This window comes from Candoia aspera, chromosome 1 (genome assembly GCF_035149785.1).
Source record: "Candoia aspera isolate rCanAsp1 chromosome 1, rCanAsp1.hap2, whole genome shotgun sequence".
NCBI lineage: Eukaryota > Metazoa > Chordata > Lepidosauria > Squamata > Boidae > Candoia > Candoia aspera.
In genome coordinates, this window is record NC_086153.1 from 331115760 (window position 1) to 331134531 (window position 18772).

An 18772-nucleotide genomic window follows, 5' to 3' on the forward strand; every position below is an offset into this window, starting at 1 on the left:
TAGCTGGTTTGTGTGCTATGCTGATGCCGTGTGGTTGTAACAGTCTGTTGGTTATTTCTGAGATGTTTTCGATGTATGGCAGGGTTATCCTTTTCATAGCTTGTGTTGGTTGAGCTGTAGGGGGGTTGAGTGATCAGACACTTTCTGATAAAGTTGCGTGGGTATCCATTTTGTTGCAAGATATTGTATAGGTGGTCTGTTGCTTTCTACTACTTCGAACTGCACTTAAAGTTGGTACATGTTTAGAAGTTATTTAAGATCCCACTATGAGCCCCTCTTTTGCCTGAGAAAACTGCGCAGGAAAATATTCAGTACATTCCACTTCTTCAAGGGGGCACTGGTGATTTTACTTGTCATTGGAGAGGGAGAGGGAGAGGGAGAGAGGAGAGGGGGGGGGAGGCAGGGCGCCAATGTGGTGTAGCGGAAAAGGTCCTGGATTAGAAGTGGTGAAGCCTGGGTTCTAGTCCTCCCCTCAGCCACAAAAACTCCCTGGGGGACTCTGGGCCAGCCCCTTCCTCTCAACCCCAGAGCCAGGCTGGTGCAGTAGGGGAGTGTATATATTTGTTTTAATTAATTTTTAATGCTGATTTTTATATTTTTGATGTTAATGTTTAAATGTTTATATTTTTAATGTTTTTTTTAAATATATGTACTGTTTTTATCTGATTATTGTATGCTGCCCACGGTCACTTCTCGTGAGATGGGCAGCTATATAAATTTGACAGACAGACAGACAGACAGACAAAGGGCTGGACTAGGAACAGGGAAACCCCCTTAGCCACAGAAGCTCCCCAGAGGACTTTGGGCCAGTTGAGTGCTTTCTCTCTCTCTCTCTCTCTCAGCCCAACCTACCTCTCAGGGTTGCTGTTGTGGGGACAAACAGGAAGAGTGAACACTACATACAGTATGCCACCTTGAGCTTCTAGAGCAGTGTTTCTCAACCTTGGCAACTTTAAGGTGTGTGGACTTCAACTCCCAGAATTTCTCAGCCAGCTTTGCTCTTAAAGTTGCCAGCTCTTAGAGTTGCCAAGGTTGAGAAACACTGTTCTAGACAAAAAGTAGGATATAAATCCAATAAACTAAATCTAAGAAACAAATATCTCTTGGCTGCTATTTGTATTTCTTTTTTTTTTTTGTATTGTGTTTTAAAACTGTTTTAATATGATTGTTCGCCACCCAGAATCACTGGTTTGAGATGGGCAGCTATACAAATTGAATGAATGGATGACTGCCCAACATTCTGCTTTTAACTTTAAAGGTGCCTGTTTCACCTGGCCAGACCCTGGGAGCTCCTCTGTCCCCACCCCCAATGCTGCACAGGGGTGTGTGCCAGGATGCATGCATGGACATGTGTGTATAGGAAACACAGACAGGACTCACACAAATGCTGCTCTTCCCCACTGCTAATTAAGCAAGAGATGGCTCAGTCTCCCCCATTTGTCACGTCTTCTGTTTCTATTGCTGTGTTTTTCATTTGATTTTTTCCCCTTTTTTTTGCTAAGGCAAACAAGAACTCTCCTTTTTCCTGTCCTGTTTGAACAGTTTCCACAGTTCGTAAGCCCAGCTGGCTCAGAGGAGAGACACTGTTGGTTTAACAAGAATCTGAAAGACCAGGAGTTTTTTTTGGCAAGCGAGGGGGACTGATGGGCACTGAAACTCAACTACTGAATTATAATTAAATGGAAAATTACAAATTATACACAGACTGCATAGAATCAGGCCATGGGGTGGAACAGTTGTATCTACTCAAGTCCTCCAGGGGAGAAGGAGGTGGTGACTTTTATACCCCTTCCTCCTCATATATATTTTTTGGCATGTGGATAAGCAGTAACCTAAAAATAGACTATGGAACGGATGCAGCCGCCTGGGCAAACAAGTATGAACCAAGAGAAGCCCAGAAGGCGACAAACAGAGGTGTATTTCAGTATTGCAATATAATTCGGTGACCAGGCATTCCATATTTTGCCCCAAGAAAAGCAAAGGGCAACTTTTATAAACTGGCCCCACTTCTCTTATTCTGTTCTCCTTGATCCATTTTGCTTGCCCCTAAGAGGAGTGGGCTGCTGACCCCCAATCCTCCAAATATGAAAATCATGATTTGTCACCTCCCAGGATCCTGCAATTTCATGCAGATTTTAGCCATAGATTTCTACGCTTTATTTTCGCAGGCATCTAGAGCAGTGTTTCTCAACCAGTGGCCAAGGCTGAGAAATACTTATCTAGAGCACAATGGGGATGACAGAGGAATAAGGAATGTTGTGGAACACTTCCTAGTATTCTTAGCCAGCACGGTCAGTGGCAAGGGATGCTTGGAAATGCAGTTTAGGAACAGGTTCTTGGGCTCAGTTTCTGTCAGTCGCAACTCCTGGCCACTATAAATTAAAACTCCACATGTTTTCTGCACTGGTGCAGAATCACAGCATGCACATAAATATACAACTACATGGATACAGAAAGCAAAAAGAGGTTTCTGCTCAAATCCACTTCATAACTACATCTCCCAAGAGTTCAGGGGGTGTATATGACTTTTTCTATATCTTTTCCCCTGCCTTGCCTTATTTATCCTCAAAGCTGCCAGTGAACTTTGTGGCTGAATAGTAACCTGAAACACACTAAATGATCCAGACCCTCTATTGCAGCGTTTCTCAACTGTGGCAACTTTAAGATGTGTGGACTTCAACTCCCAGAATTCCCCAGCCAGCATATACAGCTTTAACCTTTCCCAGTCCATCCTGGGAGTCTAGAGAGGATTTCTAATACTGATCATGTATAGGCTGCATATCCTGTGAAGTAATCTAGTTTTCCCAAAGACCCACCAATGTCCCCTGACCTGCCTCCCTTTAACCCAGTGATTCTCAACCTAGGCAACTTTAAGATGTGTGGACTTCAACTCCCAGAATTCCCCAGCTAGCACAGGTTGAGAATCACTGCTCTATTGTATGCAGGTTCCCCTTCTACCAGTGTAAATATGCTAGCTTGAGGGATAATGGGATCTGTAATCCAAAATAATATGAGGATGATTGTAAAAGCACATTTAAAAGTTATCCCTTTCACTCTGATACGCTCAAACTGCTTTCCTCCCTCATTCGCCCCCTGCCACCACCTCCCCACAGCTGATTTGTCTATCATATCTACTCTCTTGGGTCAACACACAAAACAAGAATTCTTCAATTAAGAAAAGGTCAACAGAGGCCAAGAAGCTTCCATAAAACAGGCAGCAGAGCAATCTGCCGCTTCCAGGAAGGGCCAGGTGTTCTTTCAGTTGGGGTGGGAAATCTGTGCATTTCCAGACATCGTTGAATGAAGCAGCTCAAGCCAGCATGGCCAATGAGCAGTGAAGTTTGAAGTTACCATCCAACAACTCTATCAAAAACAATGGCAAGAGTAAAGACAAAGCAAATCTTGGCCTTTGTGAATTCTAGTCCTTTTAAATGGTTGTTCCCCTCAAAAACATGCTCCCACAGCAGTCCATAAAAGCAAGTTGCAAAAAGATGTCTGGAGTGGAGGCAGTGATCCGTGGCACCGGTATGAACCGTAGCTGTTAGGAGCTATCCTAACAGCTAAATTTTGAAAGGGAAAAATACCTGTCATTTTTCATTGTCAGAGGGAGTAAAGAAACTCTTGCCAGTCTCCAGCAATCTACCAGGAGATCTCAGTCTTCCTTCTGCCTGTTCTTGCCACAGAATATTCTCCCAAAACAGAGGACCCCAAGACAAAGCAAGCCAATGAGGAAACTTATTAGTGAGAGATGGGGGGTGGGGCCAGGGGAAGAACCCCCTTGGTGACCATTTTGGACCAGTGTTATACTTTTTGTTTCTGCTCAGCCGGTACAATCAAGCAGGGTGGGTACACTCTGGATCCTGTCAATCCAACCCTGTCATCTTATGGGACCCAGCAACTGTGTCTACTCTGTTGCGGTGCCTGCCCTCTGGAATGACGTCCCCCCCAGCCCCAAGGCTTGTGCAGCTCCCACCCTTATGACGTCCAGGAAACTACTAAAAACTGGTTCTTCTCCCAGGCCTTGGGACAGGGTGGTTGTGGAGCCCCCTTTGGTTTGCTTTACAGCTGGGGTGTTTTGTTCTTCCAGTACGCCATGATCTCTTTTTATATGTATTGTTTCTCTTTTGATCTGTAAGACACCCAGGCTCATCAATGAGTGAGACACAAACAAGCAGATAAATAGGCAAATAAACCTTACATAAATTCTAACATGCAATATTAAGGTACAGTTAAGCAGGTCAACTGACTGGTGCCAATTCTGAAAGAGAACCTGGAGCTCCTACCGGAAAAGGATCCTTTTCAGCAGCTGTTGGTCTCCTTCTGAGTAGCCAGGCCAGTCCTTCTGCACTTCTTTGTAAAGATAATCCTTCAGGGTGCACGTGCTGTCTTTGGCATTCACATTTGCAACCTGCGGGACAGAGGGAAGGGGAGGAGGAGTTTAAAGGTGCTGGGTGGAAGCCAGAGAGACCAAGTATAATTGCAGCCCTCTAAAAGCACCAGAGAAGCCCTTAATTGCACAAGGGTGGCACGAAAACCACACATCTGTGGGGCTCTTTTACGATTTGCCAAGCCACTCGTGTGGAGCAGGATCCGGCATCTTAAAAGGGGCTTTGCTTGTGAGCCTGAAAGGGTTCTAGCTCTCCTGGATGTGGAACAAAAGCTTCACAGCCTAGCTCTGCACTCCCTGGCTGCCAGGAGAAAGAACCCAAGATTTTAAGAACACGAACAATAGGATTACAATTTTGAAGAAAATCCCTCTGTCATTTATTCTGCTCCTGGAGTGATCTTTTACTGAGGGCAAAGAGTAAATATCAAACCTGGTAAGAACAAAGAAGCGAAGTGAGAGCGGCATGCAAGGGCTGCTCAGAGCCACAGGTATGTTCTTGTCCCTCTTCTCCTGACTACAGTACATTTTTTCTTACGTTTTCTAAAATAGTGCTCATCTAACACAGTATTAAGTACCCAACAGCAACCAACAATAAGCAGCTATGAGGCAGTGGCCTTTCCCTAGTGTGTGACTTCAGTGGTAGACTGCATCTGCACGGGGATGCTTCATTTGGATACTTTAGTGAACAACCTCTAGGGGCCCTCAGTGACAGTTGCCTCATTTCTTCAACAATGGCCACAGGTGCATGTGGGTGTTTTAGGACAATATCCCAAACATCTATTTACCTGCTGCAAGAGGCTGTCCAAGGAATCCTTATCTTGCAGAGAAAGGCCATCTTTTTGCAACCTAAGGAGAAGCTCTGGTTTCTTATAAGGCTTGAGGGCCAGCAAGTGCATCACCCTATCTTTGAAAGGCCTCTGGGAGACAGCACTATTGCCCTTCTTGATGGCGCTGGCGAGGTTGACAGGCGTTGGGCGTATCCGTGAGGGAACAGCGTCGGAAACCCCTGGTGCAGGCTTACGCATCTTAACTGTCTTTCCTATGGTTTGGGGAAATTTGGGGAAGAGAACAGAAAACAGGAGCTTGGCCAATAACAGGACCTCTTTTATTATTTTCAGACAAAGCCAGCCTGGAATTAATATTCATACAGCCTGTGAAACACTAAGCATACACAACAAAGCACAAGTTATTTACATCTAAGTCACTTCTGCAGTTCTTGACTTTGAGATTCTTTCTTTAAATAAGAAATGGGCAGCACTGAGTCAACCGGAATGGTGATGAAGCAAAAATACAGATTTATAACTATTGCAATGGGTCCTGTGTAGATTAGCTCCAAAGACAGGTCCTAGGTAAGTTACAGCCAAACCAGTTAAGGCTTTATATGTCACAACAGGCCCCTTGGATTATGTCTTGAAAAAGATCAGGAACCAGTGAAGCTGTTGTAGCAAGAGAGTCACATCCTCCCTCTAAGTGGCCTGGTTTTAGTCAGCTGAAGCTTCTCAACACTTTCAAAGGTGGTTCTCCTTAAAAGCATATATTGTGCTTTTGCAGCTAATGCAGATGTCACTATGACTATGAAGCCCTATCAAAACTCCTCGTGGGCCATTCCATCTTGGCCCTTCCCTCTGTTACTGAAAACTTCCATAGAGTTCAGCCATCTGTCATGAATGCTTTAATTCTGATCCCTACAGACAGCGGGGAGGTCAACTCAGCTGCCAGCATTGTTCCTTTCAGCTCTATGATTCTATGATAAATGGCTGCTGGACCAATTCAGACACTGACCTATGTGCAGCCTCTCTATTTGTAATAACCTATTGACACATATCATTCCTCTTTCTGTTTGCAGTAAACAGCGTACTCCATCGTTCTAATTCTTGCTGGTAAGTCCTCACTTCACAAAGCCTGCTTTAGGATATTTTCCCCATTTGGGCAAACCTGCTGTGATGCAGGACACTCACACTAGCCTTCCCCAACCTACAGCTTTTTAGATAGGGTAGATTAAAGTTCCCCAGAGCAGCTGCAATTGCTGCTGGACGACTGCCTCAAAGTACAGGAATCACAGAACCCTGGAGCTGGAAGGGGCCACTTAATTGAAAACAGGAATCCAAATTGTAGCTTCCCAGACAGGTAGCTGTCCAGCCTCCATTTGAACATATCCAATTAAGGAGAGCCCACCACCTCTGAACTTCTCTCTCTTATCATTATTATTTTTGGTGCCTTCAAGTCAGTGTTGACTCCTGGTGACTGCCTGGACAAGTCCCTGCAGTTTTCTTGCAAAGATTTTGGAAGTGGTTTTCCATTGTCTGCTTCCTAGGACTGAGAGAGAATGACTAGCCCAAAGTCACCCAGCTGGCCTTGTGCCTAAGGTGGGACCAGAATGCACAGACTCCTGGTTTCTAGCCTGGTGCCTCAGCCACTACACCAAACTGGCTCTCATGTACAACTCTGAACTTCTCTTAGCATTAGGAAATTATCAGTACAAGTTATTAGGGCCTGCTGTCTTGATACCTGTGTATTCTTCCCATATGCTGCTCATCTTAGCCACCAGCTTCTAGAGAGAAGCCAACACTATTTCTCATGCCATAAATCGGAGACAGCTGCTCCAGTTCTGAATGTGAGTGCCTGACCTTCACAGCAATCTCCCCATAGTTTATTTCACATCCAAGATTTCTTATGGGTTTTGAAAATGTGTCATTTAAAAAAAAAGATGCTTCCCCCCCCCAGCCCCCAATTTTGATCCAGATATGACAACGGAGTAAAACCATGTGAAAGGCCAAAATCAAATAAAGGGCAAAAACAATGTTAATAGTTCTCTAACAGAAAGAGCCTTTCTGTCTCTGTGTATATCTAATCGTGTAAAAAAAAAAATTAAATACATCTTGCTAGATGGTGCCACCTGAAGATGAAGTTTGTCTTTGCTTCGGCAGTTTCAGCACAGAGCCTAGGTTGTTGAGGAGCTTTATAAAAGGTATTTATTTTAGAAAAAAGAAATAGAAATATATTTCCAGTTACATCTTGTGCAAAAGAATACCCCACTGAGGCCAGCGTCAATTAACGCAGTGGAGTGAGGAGATACGCGTGCAGTTAGGCAGTCACATCCAGAAAGGCACACCCACGTGAGCAGGGTGTGACGTTCTCCCGGTCCAAGCCTATGGTTTATTTTCAGGCACACAGCTTCCTATAAGCTATCAGGTCAACCTCCTCCACTGGTTCTCTGGTAAGGACTGCTCCAGCAAAACCCCTGTGCTTTTCCCAGAACAGAAGAACACATCACACTTCCTTCCTGAATGCTTGACTTTTGGTCTGGCTGAAACGTCTTGACTGACGCAGAAAATGATGAGTCAGGGATAACTTGCCAACCACAACCTATAAACCCCTACAGTCTGCAAGTTCAGATTTGCTGAGGAGGAGGGGGAAACACTGGCTGAGGGAAGAGGCTGGGAAGATCTCTCTCCTTGGCTCTGAGACAGGAAGGCATCAGCAGTCAGAGGAGCTGCATCTAGTGAATGTGCGGAGAGGAGCAGCTCCGGTGTTGCTGTACTTCAGCCTCTGTGGGCTGTTCTGTCTGGTCAGGTGGTTCTCAAAACATTACACTGAGAACCCTTTGTTGGAAATGCTCTAGGTGACAAACAGGAGGCTGTGTAAGAATCTGACCCTTGGTTTTGATGAGAGGAAGAGTGGGATGGTGGCGGGCAAGAGGCAGTCTACTTGGCCAGCCTCCTACCAATCTGGGTGCCATCCAACTGTGTGGACCAATGCCAAAATTCTCCAGACAGCATTGGCACTGCTGAGAATCCTGGTAGACACCAAGGTGGGAGAAAGGCTGACTTAACTGTTTGTCTCCCTGCTATTTGCTACTCAAAATGCATGCACATTTCCCTGTCTTTAGAAAAAACAAAGGAGGCATACTGCTGGATACCTCCAAATCAGTGCTTTTCAAACTGCAACTTTAACGTGTGTGGACTTCAATTCCCAGAATTCTGGATGGCTGGGGAATTCTGGGAGTTGAAGTCCACACATCTTACAGTTGTCACGTTTGAAAAACACGGCTCTATATAATCACAAGCAACAAGGATTTTGCAAATGTCATCTTGTACTTGTCTATGAAATGTCTGTTATCTCAATTGCTGCCATCACTATTCATTACTGGCTACATATGGAACTTTTCACTATTCTAAAAATTTTCACCCTCCAGGTCATTGCTGAATTCACATGTATCCACCTCCATGCAAAGCACAAAAGCCCCTGACTTACCAACGTAGCGCCCTCCGGGCTTGATGACAATGGCTCCCCGGCTCCGTGTCTCCTCTTCTGCCAGGGCCATGCTCTGCTTTGCCTTCTGGTAGGATTCATCGGTGGCACAGACAGTGATTTTGTCCTGGATGCTGCCAAGGCAATCCAGCTGAATGTTACCATTGCTGTGTAAAAAAGGTGAGAGTCAGATATCAAGCCTTTGGCACAATCTGCCTACTCATTATATCCCACTGAAAGTAAGCTGTTTTGACCCCAGCCTATGTTGCCTTCTGAGATGCCAGCCTGTATTATGCTCTAGTTCATTAAGTCCTTTGTTACAGGGGCCTGCTTGGTACCATGTCACGCATGATGCACCACTCTTTTAAAGAGGTGGATCAGGCTTTGCAGGGGACAGCACATGGGTGTTTTTACGTCAGGAAGCAGCTCCTGCAAACACAGAGCATTCCTCACCTGGACACATACTGCTGGATGCAATCAAAACTCCCCTGAGGGCTGTCCTTGCCAATATTAGAGAGATAAAAGGAAAATGTCCGAACTCCTGTTGGGCAGTCTGGTCTCGGTATTGAGATGTGCTGTTTTAGAAGAATAGGAAATATAAATATTTGTCCCAGCAAGAAAGATAAACAGGTCTGAATTCCAATGAACGAAAGCATAGCCAATTATGAATTAAATCAAAAGACTGGCATTAGTTGGGATAAAGGAAAATCCAGTGCTTCTATTCACAGAGAGAGACAGCCTTCTTTAAGGACCCAAGAACTGAGAAGGTGGTTTATTCCAGATGAGATATCCACCCAACTAAATTAATACTCCAAATTTCAGAGTCTCAGGTACAGAAAAGATCTATTTCTTCTGTGTGTGTGCGTGCGTGTGTGTGTTTTAAGTTTTGGTTTTGTTCGTTGATCTTCATGGTTTTTGTTCCTTGTTTCTTATCTAGGGCTTTCTGTCTTTTTTCCCCACTTTTCCCTCCCTGGTAATTTAGGTGGTTTTTTTCCTTCTTTTTTCCCGCTATAGTTTTTTTTTATTATAGGCTAAGTTTATTTTTAAAAATGTATAGTCCTTTACACAATGGTAATTGTCATATAGTTATATTATTTTGTTTGTATATAATATTAAAAACTAATATCTATTTTTAAAGAAATGCCAACTGTAATATTTTTAAACCTTAATATAATTATATTTAAAAAATAAAGTTATAATCAGCATAAGACAGGCAATACCAGAGTAAATCAAAATTATTAAAGAGAAGATTGAATATGAAGAATTAAGCGGATGGTCAGCAGAATCTCTCTTAAAGAAAGAACTGACAGTGAAACACTGAAGAACATGAAAAAGGTGGTCCAAAGGCAATGGCAGAGAATAAAAATCTTGGGGTTCTATCGAGGCCAAAACTCTGGTCAAGAAGCACTTACTGCTAAATAGAGATTAGAAGTGGCTCACTGCAGTTGACTGCAGACTGTTAATAAATCCAGTGGTTTGCATGCATATGTTCTTGTGTCCATGTAGGAGAGAAAAAGAAATTATATACATACATGTTCCTAGCTGTCTGCTATAAGCCCCAATGATATCAAAGCGATGACTTGTGTGTCATGACACCACACAAATGACAGATCATAACTGCACCTTGCCGAACACAAGTTGTGTCATTTGTGTGATGATGTCACGGACACAGGTGTCATAAACAGACACCCATACCTACATTTACATGTTCCCTCATGAAAAATAAGTAATGCATTTGAAAGCAAGCAGGTAAAAAGACCCCTAGCCTGATGGAGGAGAAAAGCCTGTCAGGGAACAGATTTCTCCCGAAAAACCTACGTTTGAGCTATAAGTATGAATCTGAGCAAAAGGCCCACAGGCTCTCTGAGTGTCCCTTCTGCTGCCACCCTGCCTACTACAGCAGGGCTTTGGTGCTTTTGTAGAATTTCTTTGACAGATCAAAAGCCACAGGTCCTCTAAGGAAATGCAGTGAAGTGCAGAAAGGGTCACCCTGCATGATTTCCAGTCCCCAATTAACGCTTCTGTTACAGGCAGGCTTGTTTCAGGACTAGAGCACATCTTGCCGCTGGTCCCTGGGAATTATTATTTATGCCAGACGCTCGAGGGCCTCTGGGCCTCTCTGCAGATGCAGCAAACCCTCTGATGGCAGACTGAGGCTGCTGCTGTTTATTCCTCTGGACACCACCTGCCCTTAAAAATAGAAGAGCTGCAGCTGCTGGTTTTGCTCCTTGCGAGCAGTTGTTCGAAACAAAGATAACACCACCAAAATGAGAAAATGGGTAGTTTCAGCCAAGTATCCCCAAGAATAGAATAACGACATTTTTGTTCTCTAGTGGAAACTAATAGCTGAACTGAGAAGATTTTCAAGTGATGCAAGGAATTGCTTCTATGAAATTCATCTCTTATCTCAGGTTGGGGCCCCACAAATTCCACTACCTCCCACAACTCCACTTGTCGCTCTCATGAACTCCGTAGGTTGGAAATTGCATCTTCAGTGAAAGATCTTCAGAAAACCAAGTCTCAGAAAGGCCCTTCTCTATTTAGCAGCAGAGTTCATGAAGCAGTTGCAGCCCTGATCATTTCTGAACCTTAAGAGCTTTCAAGTTTCTGTTCGTGGAGTCTGGGAAAGGCCCTAAGGGAGGGAGGCACTGAGAGAAGTCAGCTCAAGTAGGACTGGCTTAAAAAGACTGACCCTCTGGACCTTTCAGAAGCTTGGAAGACTTACATCTGAAGGGCACTCTCAGATATGCAGACTTCAACTCCCAGAACTCCCAACAACAGCCACACTGACTGGGAATTCTGGGAGTTGAGGACACCCACATTGACATGACTGATACAATCTCAACCAGAATCAACAAGGCTGTATATGGGCGGGGTGATGAACAGCAGCCCAGTAATTAAGATTGGTACTGGTTATTGTCCCCCAACCACTCATAATGGTGACGGAGCTCACCTCTTGCCAGCTCCGCTTGGGCCCAAGAACAGTAACAAGAAAACGTATTTAGAGCCAAGCTGGCAAACTGTCAGTACTGCCCTGCTGGATCAGACCAAGGTTCACTATGCTACCTCTTGCAACAACTAATAACAACTGTGCTTGGAAGGTCAAAAGCTGTGCCCAGAGTAGAACATCAACCACCTGTTCGTCATCAAAGTATGGTCAACAAGGTAGACTGTCTCTAACCACGGGGTTTTATTTTAAAACCTTTTCATCTATGGCAACAATCATACCCTCCACAAACTGACTTCCAATGAATTCATCAGTAGCAAAGACTGAATACATAAATCTTCCCAAGATCTTTCCATCTTCCCAATCTGCACGCATCATCTCAACATGGGAGGTAAAAAGCTGCTTCAACCAAACCCGTTTCATTTCCTTGATTCCCTTCTTGCCTCTTTCTGCATCCTTCTCAGAGAAGAACAACTCATTAACTGCTGACAGAGAGGCAAGCAGAGGTCATGCCTGCACCTCACTCTTCTGAGCCCCGCTTGGCAGGCCTCTGTTCAGCCTGCCACCAAGCAGTTTCCCTCTTTAAGCAAGCCAATTAACTCCTGTCTCCTTCACCTCAGGCTACAATTACAGGTGAATGACTGTTCTTCCAATTCAAAAGCTCTTCAGCTTGGGTTTTATATCCATGGTTAAGTGCCTAATCGTTCAGGTCCCTCCTCCTCTTCCTCCATTTACTCCTGTTATCCAGACCACACAGTTTCATTTTAACTATAGCACTGCAGGTTTTAAAGTAGATAAGCTTAAAATAGCAGTCAGCAATTTTGACAGTCTCTAGCTTCTGGATGTGAACCCCTCCCATATTTGGCAAGACGTTTACCAAGAAAAGCTGCACCAGGCTACGACCTGTATCCATCACTGCATCTTGGCTCACACATGGTCATACTGAATGATTTGTGCAGCCACAAAGAGGAAGGAGAGCAGGTCACTCAGTTTGGATCTCTGAAAGTTCTTCTGAGCCCCCTGCTGGGTTAGGGACACCTCAACCACCTTAAATGCTGCCAGGTTTCCACACACAATGGAAGTTTCATCACGGCTGAAGAGGGAGTGTGGAACCACATGTTATTGGGCAAACTCAGAATCTATAACTTTTCTATGTACAAAGTATGAGAGAATCTACTCTGGTCACCTTGCAGTCTTCACATGCGAGGCAGAGGGAAGTGACTAGGAAGAGAAGTTGAAGGAAAGGTTGGGCAATGGTCCCTTTCACATTTTATTTAATCACCCCAAAGTTCAGCAGTTTAACTCTGGAATCCTATGCAAAGTCATGCAATATTTTGAGGTTCTCCCCTGCAATCTTAAAAAAATCTCATCTAGCCGCTTCATGAGATTTTGCCAGCTAGAGCGACTATTTAATTTTACTGGCTATCTAAGCTGTTGAAGAAACTTAGCAGCCACAAGCACTGTATTATTATTTCTGGGTTAGGGATGGGGCCCTCCTAAACAAATCTGGGAAGCATCAGTGTTCACTATGATACACATTTATAACCAGTGGAACTTTTAATATTTGAACTGTAACCTTAAAAAAGATAGTTTTAATGATTTAAATCAGTGTTTCCCAACCAATCCAGGTGTGGACTTCAACTTCAGAATTTGCAGTAGTTACAGTCATTGCTAAGAAGTCTGGCAGTTGAACTCCACGTATCTCAAAGTTGCCCATCTAAACACTGGTTTAAATGGTTTATTAATGTACGTTGTTTAAATAGTGTGGATAGATTTGTCTGGTGCTGCTCTCTTTTGTTTTATTACATTTTAACATATTTTATGTAGCAGTAGGCCTTGGGCTCAATTTCACATGAGTTTTAAAAGAAAAAGACAAACAGGTTTTCAAACATCTAGTATATATTTTAACCATCAAGCACAGTCCTTCAACTTACCCCTTGACTTCCTTGAAACTGGATTGATGGCTTCAAACCCACAGAATCCTATACAAAAAGGGAAAAAAGAAAAAAATGTAGCTGAGTCACAAAACTTATTAGGCACTGATAGTGATGTTATTCCCTTTGAGTTAAAGCAGATCGAATAATGGATTTGATAGCTTTAAAAAAAAGACCAGGAGCATTCTATCAATTTTAAGAGCCCATTTTTTTAATTTTTAAAAATCTTTAACTGACTTCTGTTTGTCACTGGGATATCTTCACAGGGGCAGTATATTAGCCACAAACACCAAATGAAACTTTCATGTACAGAGAGATTTATTTTGAAATGTAAGTTGCCAAAATCAAGCAACAGGGAAGAGATGTGTTTCCTTTACAATGTTCCAGTGGTACCTGGTTGTCTAAATGGAGACTGACCTGACCCACTCTAACTCTTATGTTAGAGAAGCTCCCCAATGCACTATAATCCTACCCCCATGGCCACCAGAAATCATTCCCAGCTATCCTCTCCCTTAACCTTTTGAGATTTGCCCATATAATGACTATATACATTTAGCTTTGTTCCTTAAGATCTAATAGGGAAAGGATGCTCTACTTACCTACCTTGAAAAAATCCAGGAAGACTGAGACCCAGAGATTGACTTTCTCAGTAGTACCCCTCCCAACCTGTCCCATGAGGTTAGGTGTGCCCCTACCCTGTTGATGTTTTGGGAGATGACAAAACAGACCTCTTTAGGACAGCATTTGGACTCATTCAACAGGTTACAGGTTTATCTAGACTTTTTAATAGTTTTATTATTAGTTTTATTAATGGATTTTATCATTTTATTTAAGCTTTATCTCTTATGTTGTAAGTTGCCTTGAATCAGAAGAGTAGGTGGCATATACATTTTGATAAATAAAAACTAGGCATATTGATATTAAGTAGAAGCAAATCAAAATTATACTTAATTCTTAGCACACAAAGCAGTCTTTGTTTCTCCTTCAAGCTTGCATCCACTTGGGAAAAGCAGATATCTGCAACTATTGTCAGTGCAAAGTCACAATAGTACCAGGAAGGGTCCGTTTCTCTGCAAGAGGAGACTTGCAAAGTTGCAGCCTTGATGTATCTCTAGTACCATCTTTTCCTACCCACAGCTTGCCCCTATTCTCTGAGCAACGAGCAGCTCTGGGTGATTAGGCAGAAAGATTGAGAAACTGTTATATAAAAAAATCGACTAGCAACTTTTGCAGAAGTATTTTTGAGGCTACCTTAAAAGCAAAAGCAGATGGATCTATTAACTCACTATGTAGTGCCACTTACTGCAGACATACTATCTACCAGCAGCTCAGCAAGCCTCAAGAGAGCTGAGACTCAGAGTCTCTTGCTTCATTAGGAACACCTCAGTTTATGCAGGCTCATGGGTCCCCCTTGAGATGCTGCTGTAGAGCAGCAAAAGAAAGGAACTGGCAGGCTCGCTAGGAATGGTGGTTTAAGATATTAAGCGCTCTATCACTGCAGGATAATAGTGGTTATTTCCATAACTCCTGAAAAAATCCATCAGTAGAGGTCTCTCTTCTCTCCCAGAAAAAGAAATCAGAACCATGTTCATGTTTCATGTACACTTTTTGCTACTACAGCACAATGAAGTCTAGTTACATCTTCTAAATTTAAATCTAGAAGCCTACTGAAATATATCCATCTACCAAAGTCCAGCCTGCCCTGTTCCTTTTACTGATGTCTCTCAGGAGAACAGCTGATCCAGTCCAGGTCTGGAGCACATAAGGCCTTCACAACACCACCAGGAATGTGAGATAGAAATAACACTGCATCCCCCATCATTGTATGCTAGCAATCATATATAAATGCTCAGGCAAGGCAAGCACTTTTCTTGTTGCCTAGTAACTTTCAGATTAGGGACATATTCCTCCAGTGCACTTTATATGAGGCTGCCTCTGAAGACAACCTGTAGCTTCAACTGTCCAAAGGGCAGCAGCCCATCTGCTGACTGGCGCAGCAGATTTAGCGATGGACTGCTGATGCTATACTCACTGGCTGTTTTCCAATCTGTTTCCTGGTCCAATTCAAAATGCCAGTTAATACTTCTAAAGATACAGTACATGGCTCAGCTCTGTGATACTTACAGGACTCTCTCTCCTGACGAGAATCAGTGTATCTCGGGCATTCTTGTAAGAAGGATCTGCTGAGGATCCCCACCCAGTGTGAAATGAAGGGAGTGGGGGCCCAATAAGCTGTACCCTCAGTGGCTGCCCCCATACTTTGCTTTCCAAAGTACAAAATGTCCAGAAGCTCCTGACCATCAGGAAGACTCTTAACACCTGGCTATTTCACTGAGTGTTTGGGTGCTAATTAGCTGCTTTGTAGTTAGTTAGCGTGTAGTTTTTCTATTACCTGGTGCATGTTTGCTAAATGTATGGTTTTTGTTCAATTGTAAACTGCCTTGAGTCCAAAGGAGTAGGTGGGATATAAAACAGAGCATACATAAGCAGATGTAGTTTTCTCCTCTGCACGCTCCGCCAAGACACAGCTAATGCCGAATGACAAGGCAGAGTAACATCAGGAGGGAAGGGGGAGCCATTTACAGGGATATAATGGCCTGTGAAGGCACAGCTTTTCCTCCATGCTTTAATGAACTGTTTGCTTCTTTTGGGGAACAAGAGAGATTCAAAATATCCAACAGGCTTCACAGGGCGTGCCAGAGAAAGGACCCAAAGGAGAGAAGGCATGAGGTCAGATGGCAGGACAAGTGCTCACTAATAGGCACCCTGGCGCTCGTCAGACGACAGCAATCACACTGCTGAGGTGATAATTAGCCAGGAGGCAGAACTTCCCACTACATGCAAATAGGGGTAGCTGATAGCTTTTGTAAGGTACCTGTATAATCTTAATTTAAGAATGGGAATGGATCAATTCATCCAATCTAGAGGAAGGCACCAAAAGGCAACTGCTTACACATGCAGGCATGCCAAGCTGTACACAGACCTTCTCACACTGAATGCTTCATTCATGAGTGGTGAAGTAAGCAATCAGGGCAAGAAAATGGCAGTCTTCGCTGTTCCTCTTTTCATAACTAGTATAAAGTAGCATAAAGACATGTTACTTTTAATTATGGAGGATCCATTCTTTGCAGTTTTTAACAAGAGCAGTCCTAATAAAACAGAGCAAATGAAATGTGTTATTAATAGCTAGCAAGATATCTTTGGTAAGCCACAAAGTCAGTAGCTGTCTTCTTTATCTGCACACCAACAGCTAGTATTCAAAGATTGGCCTTGATTTTTAAATAGAATCTGTCAGTAATCCTAGAACAGAATCTAGGTAATCTGCTGTAGATCAGCAAGAACTTCTAATGCCCAACAATCTAACAGCAATAAAAATTTCTTAGTCCTGCCGCCATACAATTACCTTTGAAATAGAAAACTTGGGGGAGAACCAGGAATGGACTTTTGTGTGACAAGGCTTCTCATCTTGATTCTGGCACTGATCATAAATTTCTGGACTGAGCATATGGTCAGAGATACTGGATTCATTCTCAGGGTGTACCTTCCTATCTTGTACCTACCATGATTTATGGATCTCAGATACATCAATTCAGCGAATTGCAATCTGCCTATACTTAATAGCCTCAACAGCTGAATAAGCATAATACTTTGAGGCAGTATAAAATTCCATTTGCCTTTTTTGAGCAACAGTTGGCTTATGCCAGGTTTGCAACCAACTATTTCAAGTTTTTCCCTCAAAAGCAATATCACCAACCCAAATATTCCCCACTTAATTTTTGTTTCCTAGACGAAGTACTCTGTGAATCTCTGAAATCTCATTCTATTATTTTCAGGCCATTTCTAAATTTATCAAGCTAGTGTGGAATATTATTTCTGTTCACTAGGGTATTAACTATTCCACCAAATTTTGTGTCAATCTGCACATTTTGACAAACATTCCTTCTACCACTTCATCTACATAATTGGTCAAAATGTTGAAGAAAGGATGATCCAGGATTAATTTCTGTCACAATCCATGCAACACCTCTCTCCAATTTGCTATTATGCTTTGCATCTGATATACACACAAGTGCGCACGCACATACATACATGAGTGTGTATGTCCATTTAGTCTATATAGTTATAGTCCAAAATATCTCCCAGGCACTAAGTTGGGGAAGTCTATTTTATTAGATCAGAACAAGGTTCTACTGGATCCAGCTCCCACTTTTCCATTTCTCCCCAGCACCTGGAATTCCCAAGTAATCTACTTCTGAAAACTGACATTTCTTATTGCTTATCACTTAGCGTACCTAAGAGCCCCCAACATCTACTTAATAAATACTCTCATCATAAGCTAATAGAAGCAAGTTAATACGTATCCTTGGTTGGAAGTAAGTTTTAAGTTTTAAAACAGCTTAACATATAGAGAACTGGAGTAAGTGAAAATGTAAAAGGATGAAGTCTCACATAGAAAACACCCATACTCCAAGACAGAACATGATCAGTGATCAATACTCAGCACCTCAATAGCCCATCTGAGCATACAGAACAACTTATTTAAGTTGGAAAGCCTGTTAACAATTAGGTAAGAATATCACTCTTCCATTGCAAACTTGGTGTCTGTGTGTCTCTGTGTGTATACGCTTGGCTACATGCACAGATGCTTGGCTACATGACCAAGAAGAACAGCAGTACATACCCCCTCCGGAAAATGAAGTTGGAGGCTAAGATCAAGGCAACTGGGAGAGAAGTTAGTCAGCTGGTGGAACTACAGGAGGGTGTGGAGATTAAGGATAAGACTCAGCTACTGAAAAAATACAAGGGCCTGACTCCATCTGAAGCCCTAGACTGCTTTCCAAACTGTGTGTCGCGACACGTTAGTGTGTCGGCTGCAGTGTGTAGATGGGTCGCGCAGTTGAGGGATCATACAGGTACTGCGCATGCGCAGTATGTGTAATTGGGTCGAAACAGCTGATTCCGCATGACTTCCGGTAATGCGACCACACCTGCAGTGTGTTAGTGTGTCACCAAAATGAAAAGTTTGGAAAGCTCTGCCCTAGAGACTGCTAAACAAAGGCTCACAGCACTGGCTATCAGGCTAAGGAGATACACTAGAGAAGCAGAGGCCAAGAAGATAAACGCCCTGTTTGCCAAAGAACCATCCAAGGTGTACTTCCAACTGCAGTGCAACAACACAGTAACAGCAAAGCCATCAACACCAGAAACTGAACAGTACTGGAAGAACTTATGGGAGAAAGAGAAGACATATAA

At 43.1% G+C, this 18772-nt stretch overlaps 1 protein-coding gene across 1 annotated transcript in view; it reads right to left on the bottom strand.

The window, feature by feature from the left end:
• Positions 1-18772, bottom strand: part of ELL (elongation factor for RNA polymerase II) — a 49703-nt gene that overhangs the window by 10671 nt on the left and 20260 nt on the right. Inside the window, exons 2-6 of the mRNA XM_063290692.1 lie at positions 13520-13567; positions 9092-9213; positions 8642-8805; positions 5173-5426; positions 4284-4408 (exon numbers count right to left, since the gene is read on the bottom strand). Coding sequence (XP_063146762.1) covers positions 4284-4408; positions 5173-5426; positions 8642-8805; positions 9092-9213; positions 13520-13567 — 713 coding nt within the window. The remainder of the gene's footprint in view (positions 1-4283; positions 4409-5172; positions 5427-8641; positions 8806-9091; positions 9214-13519; positions 13568-18772) is intronic.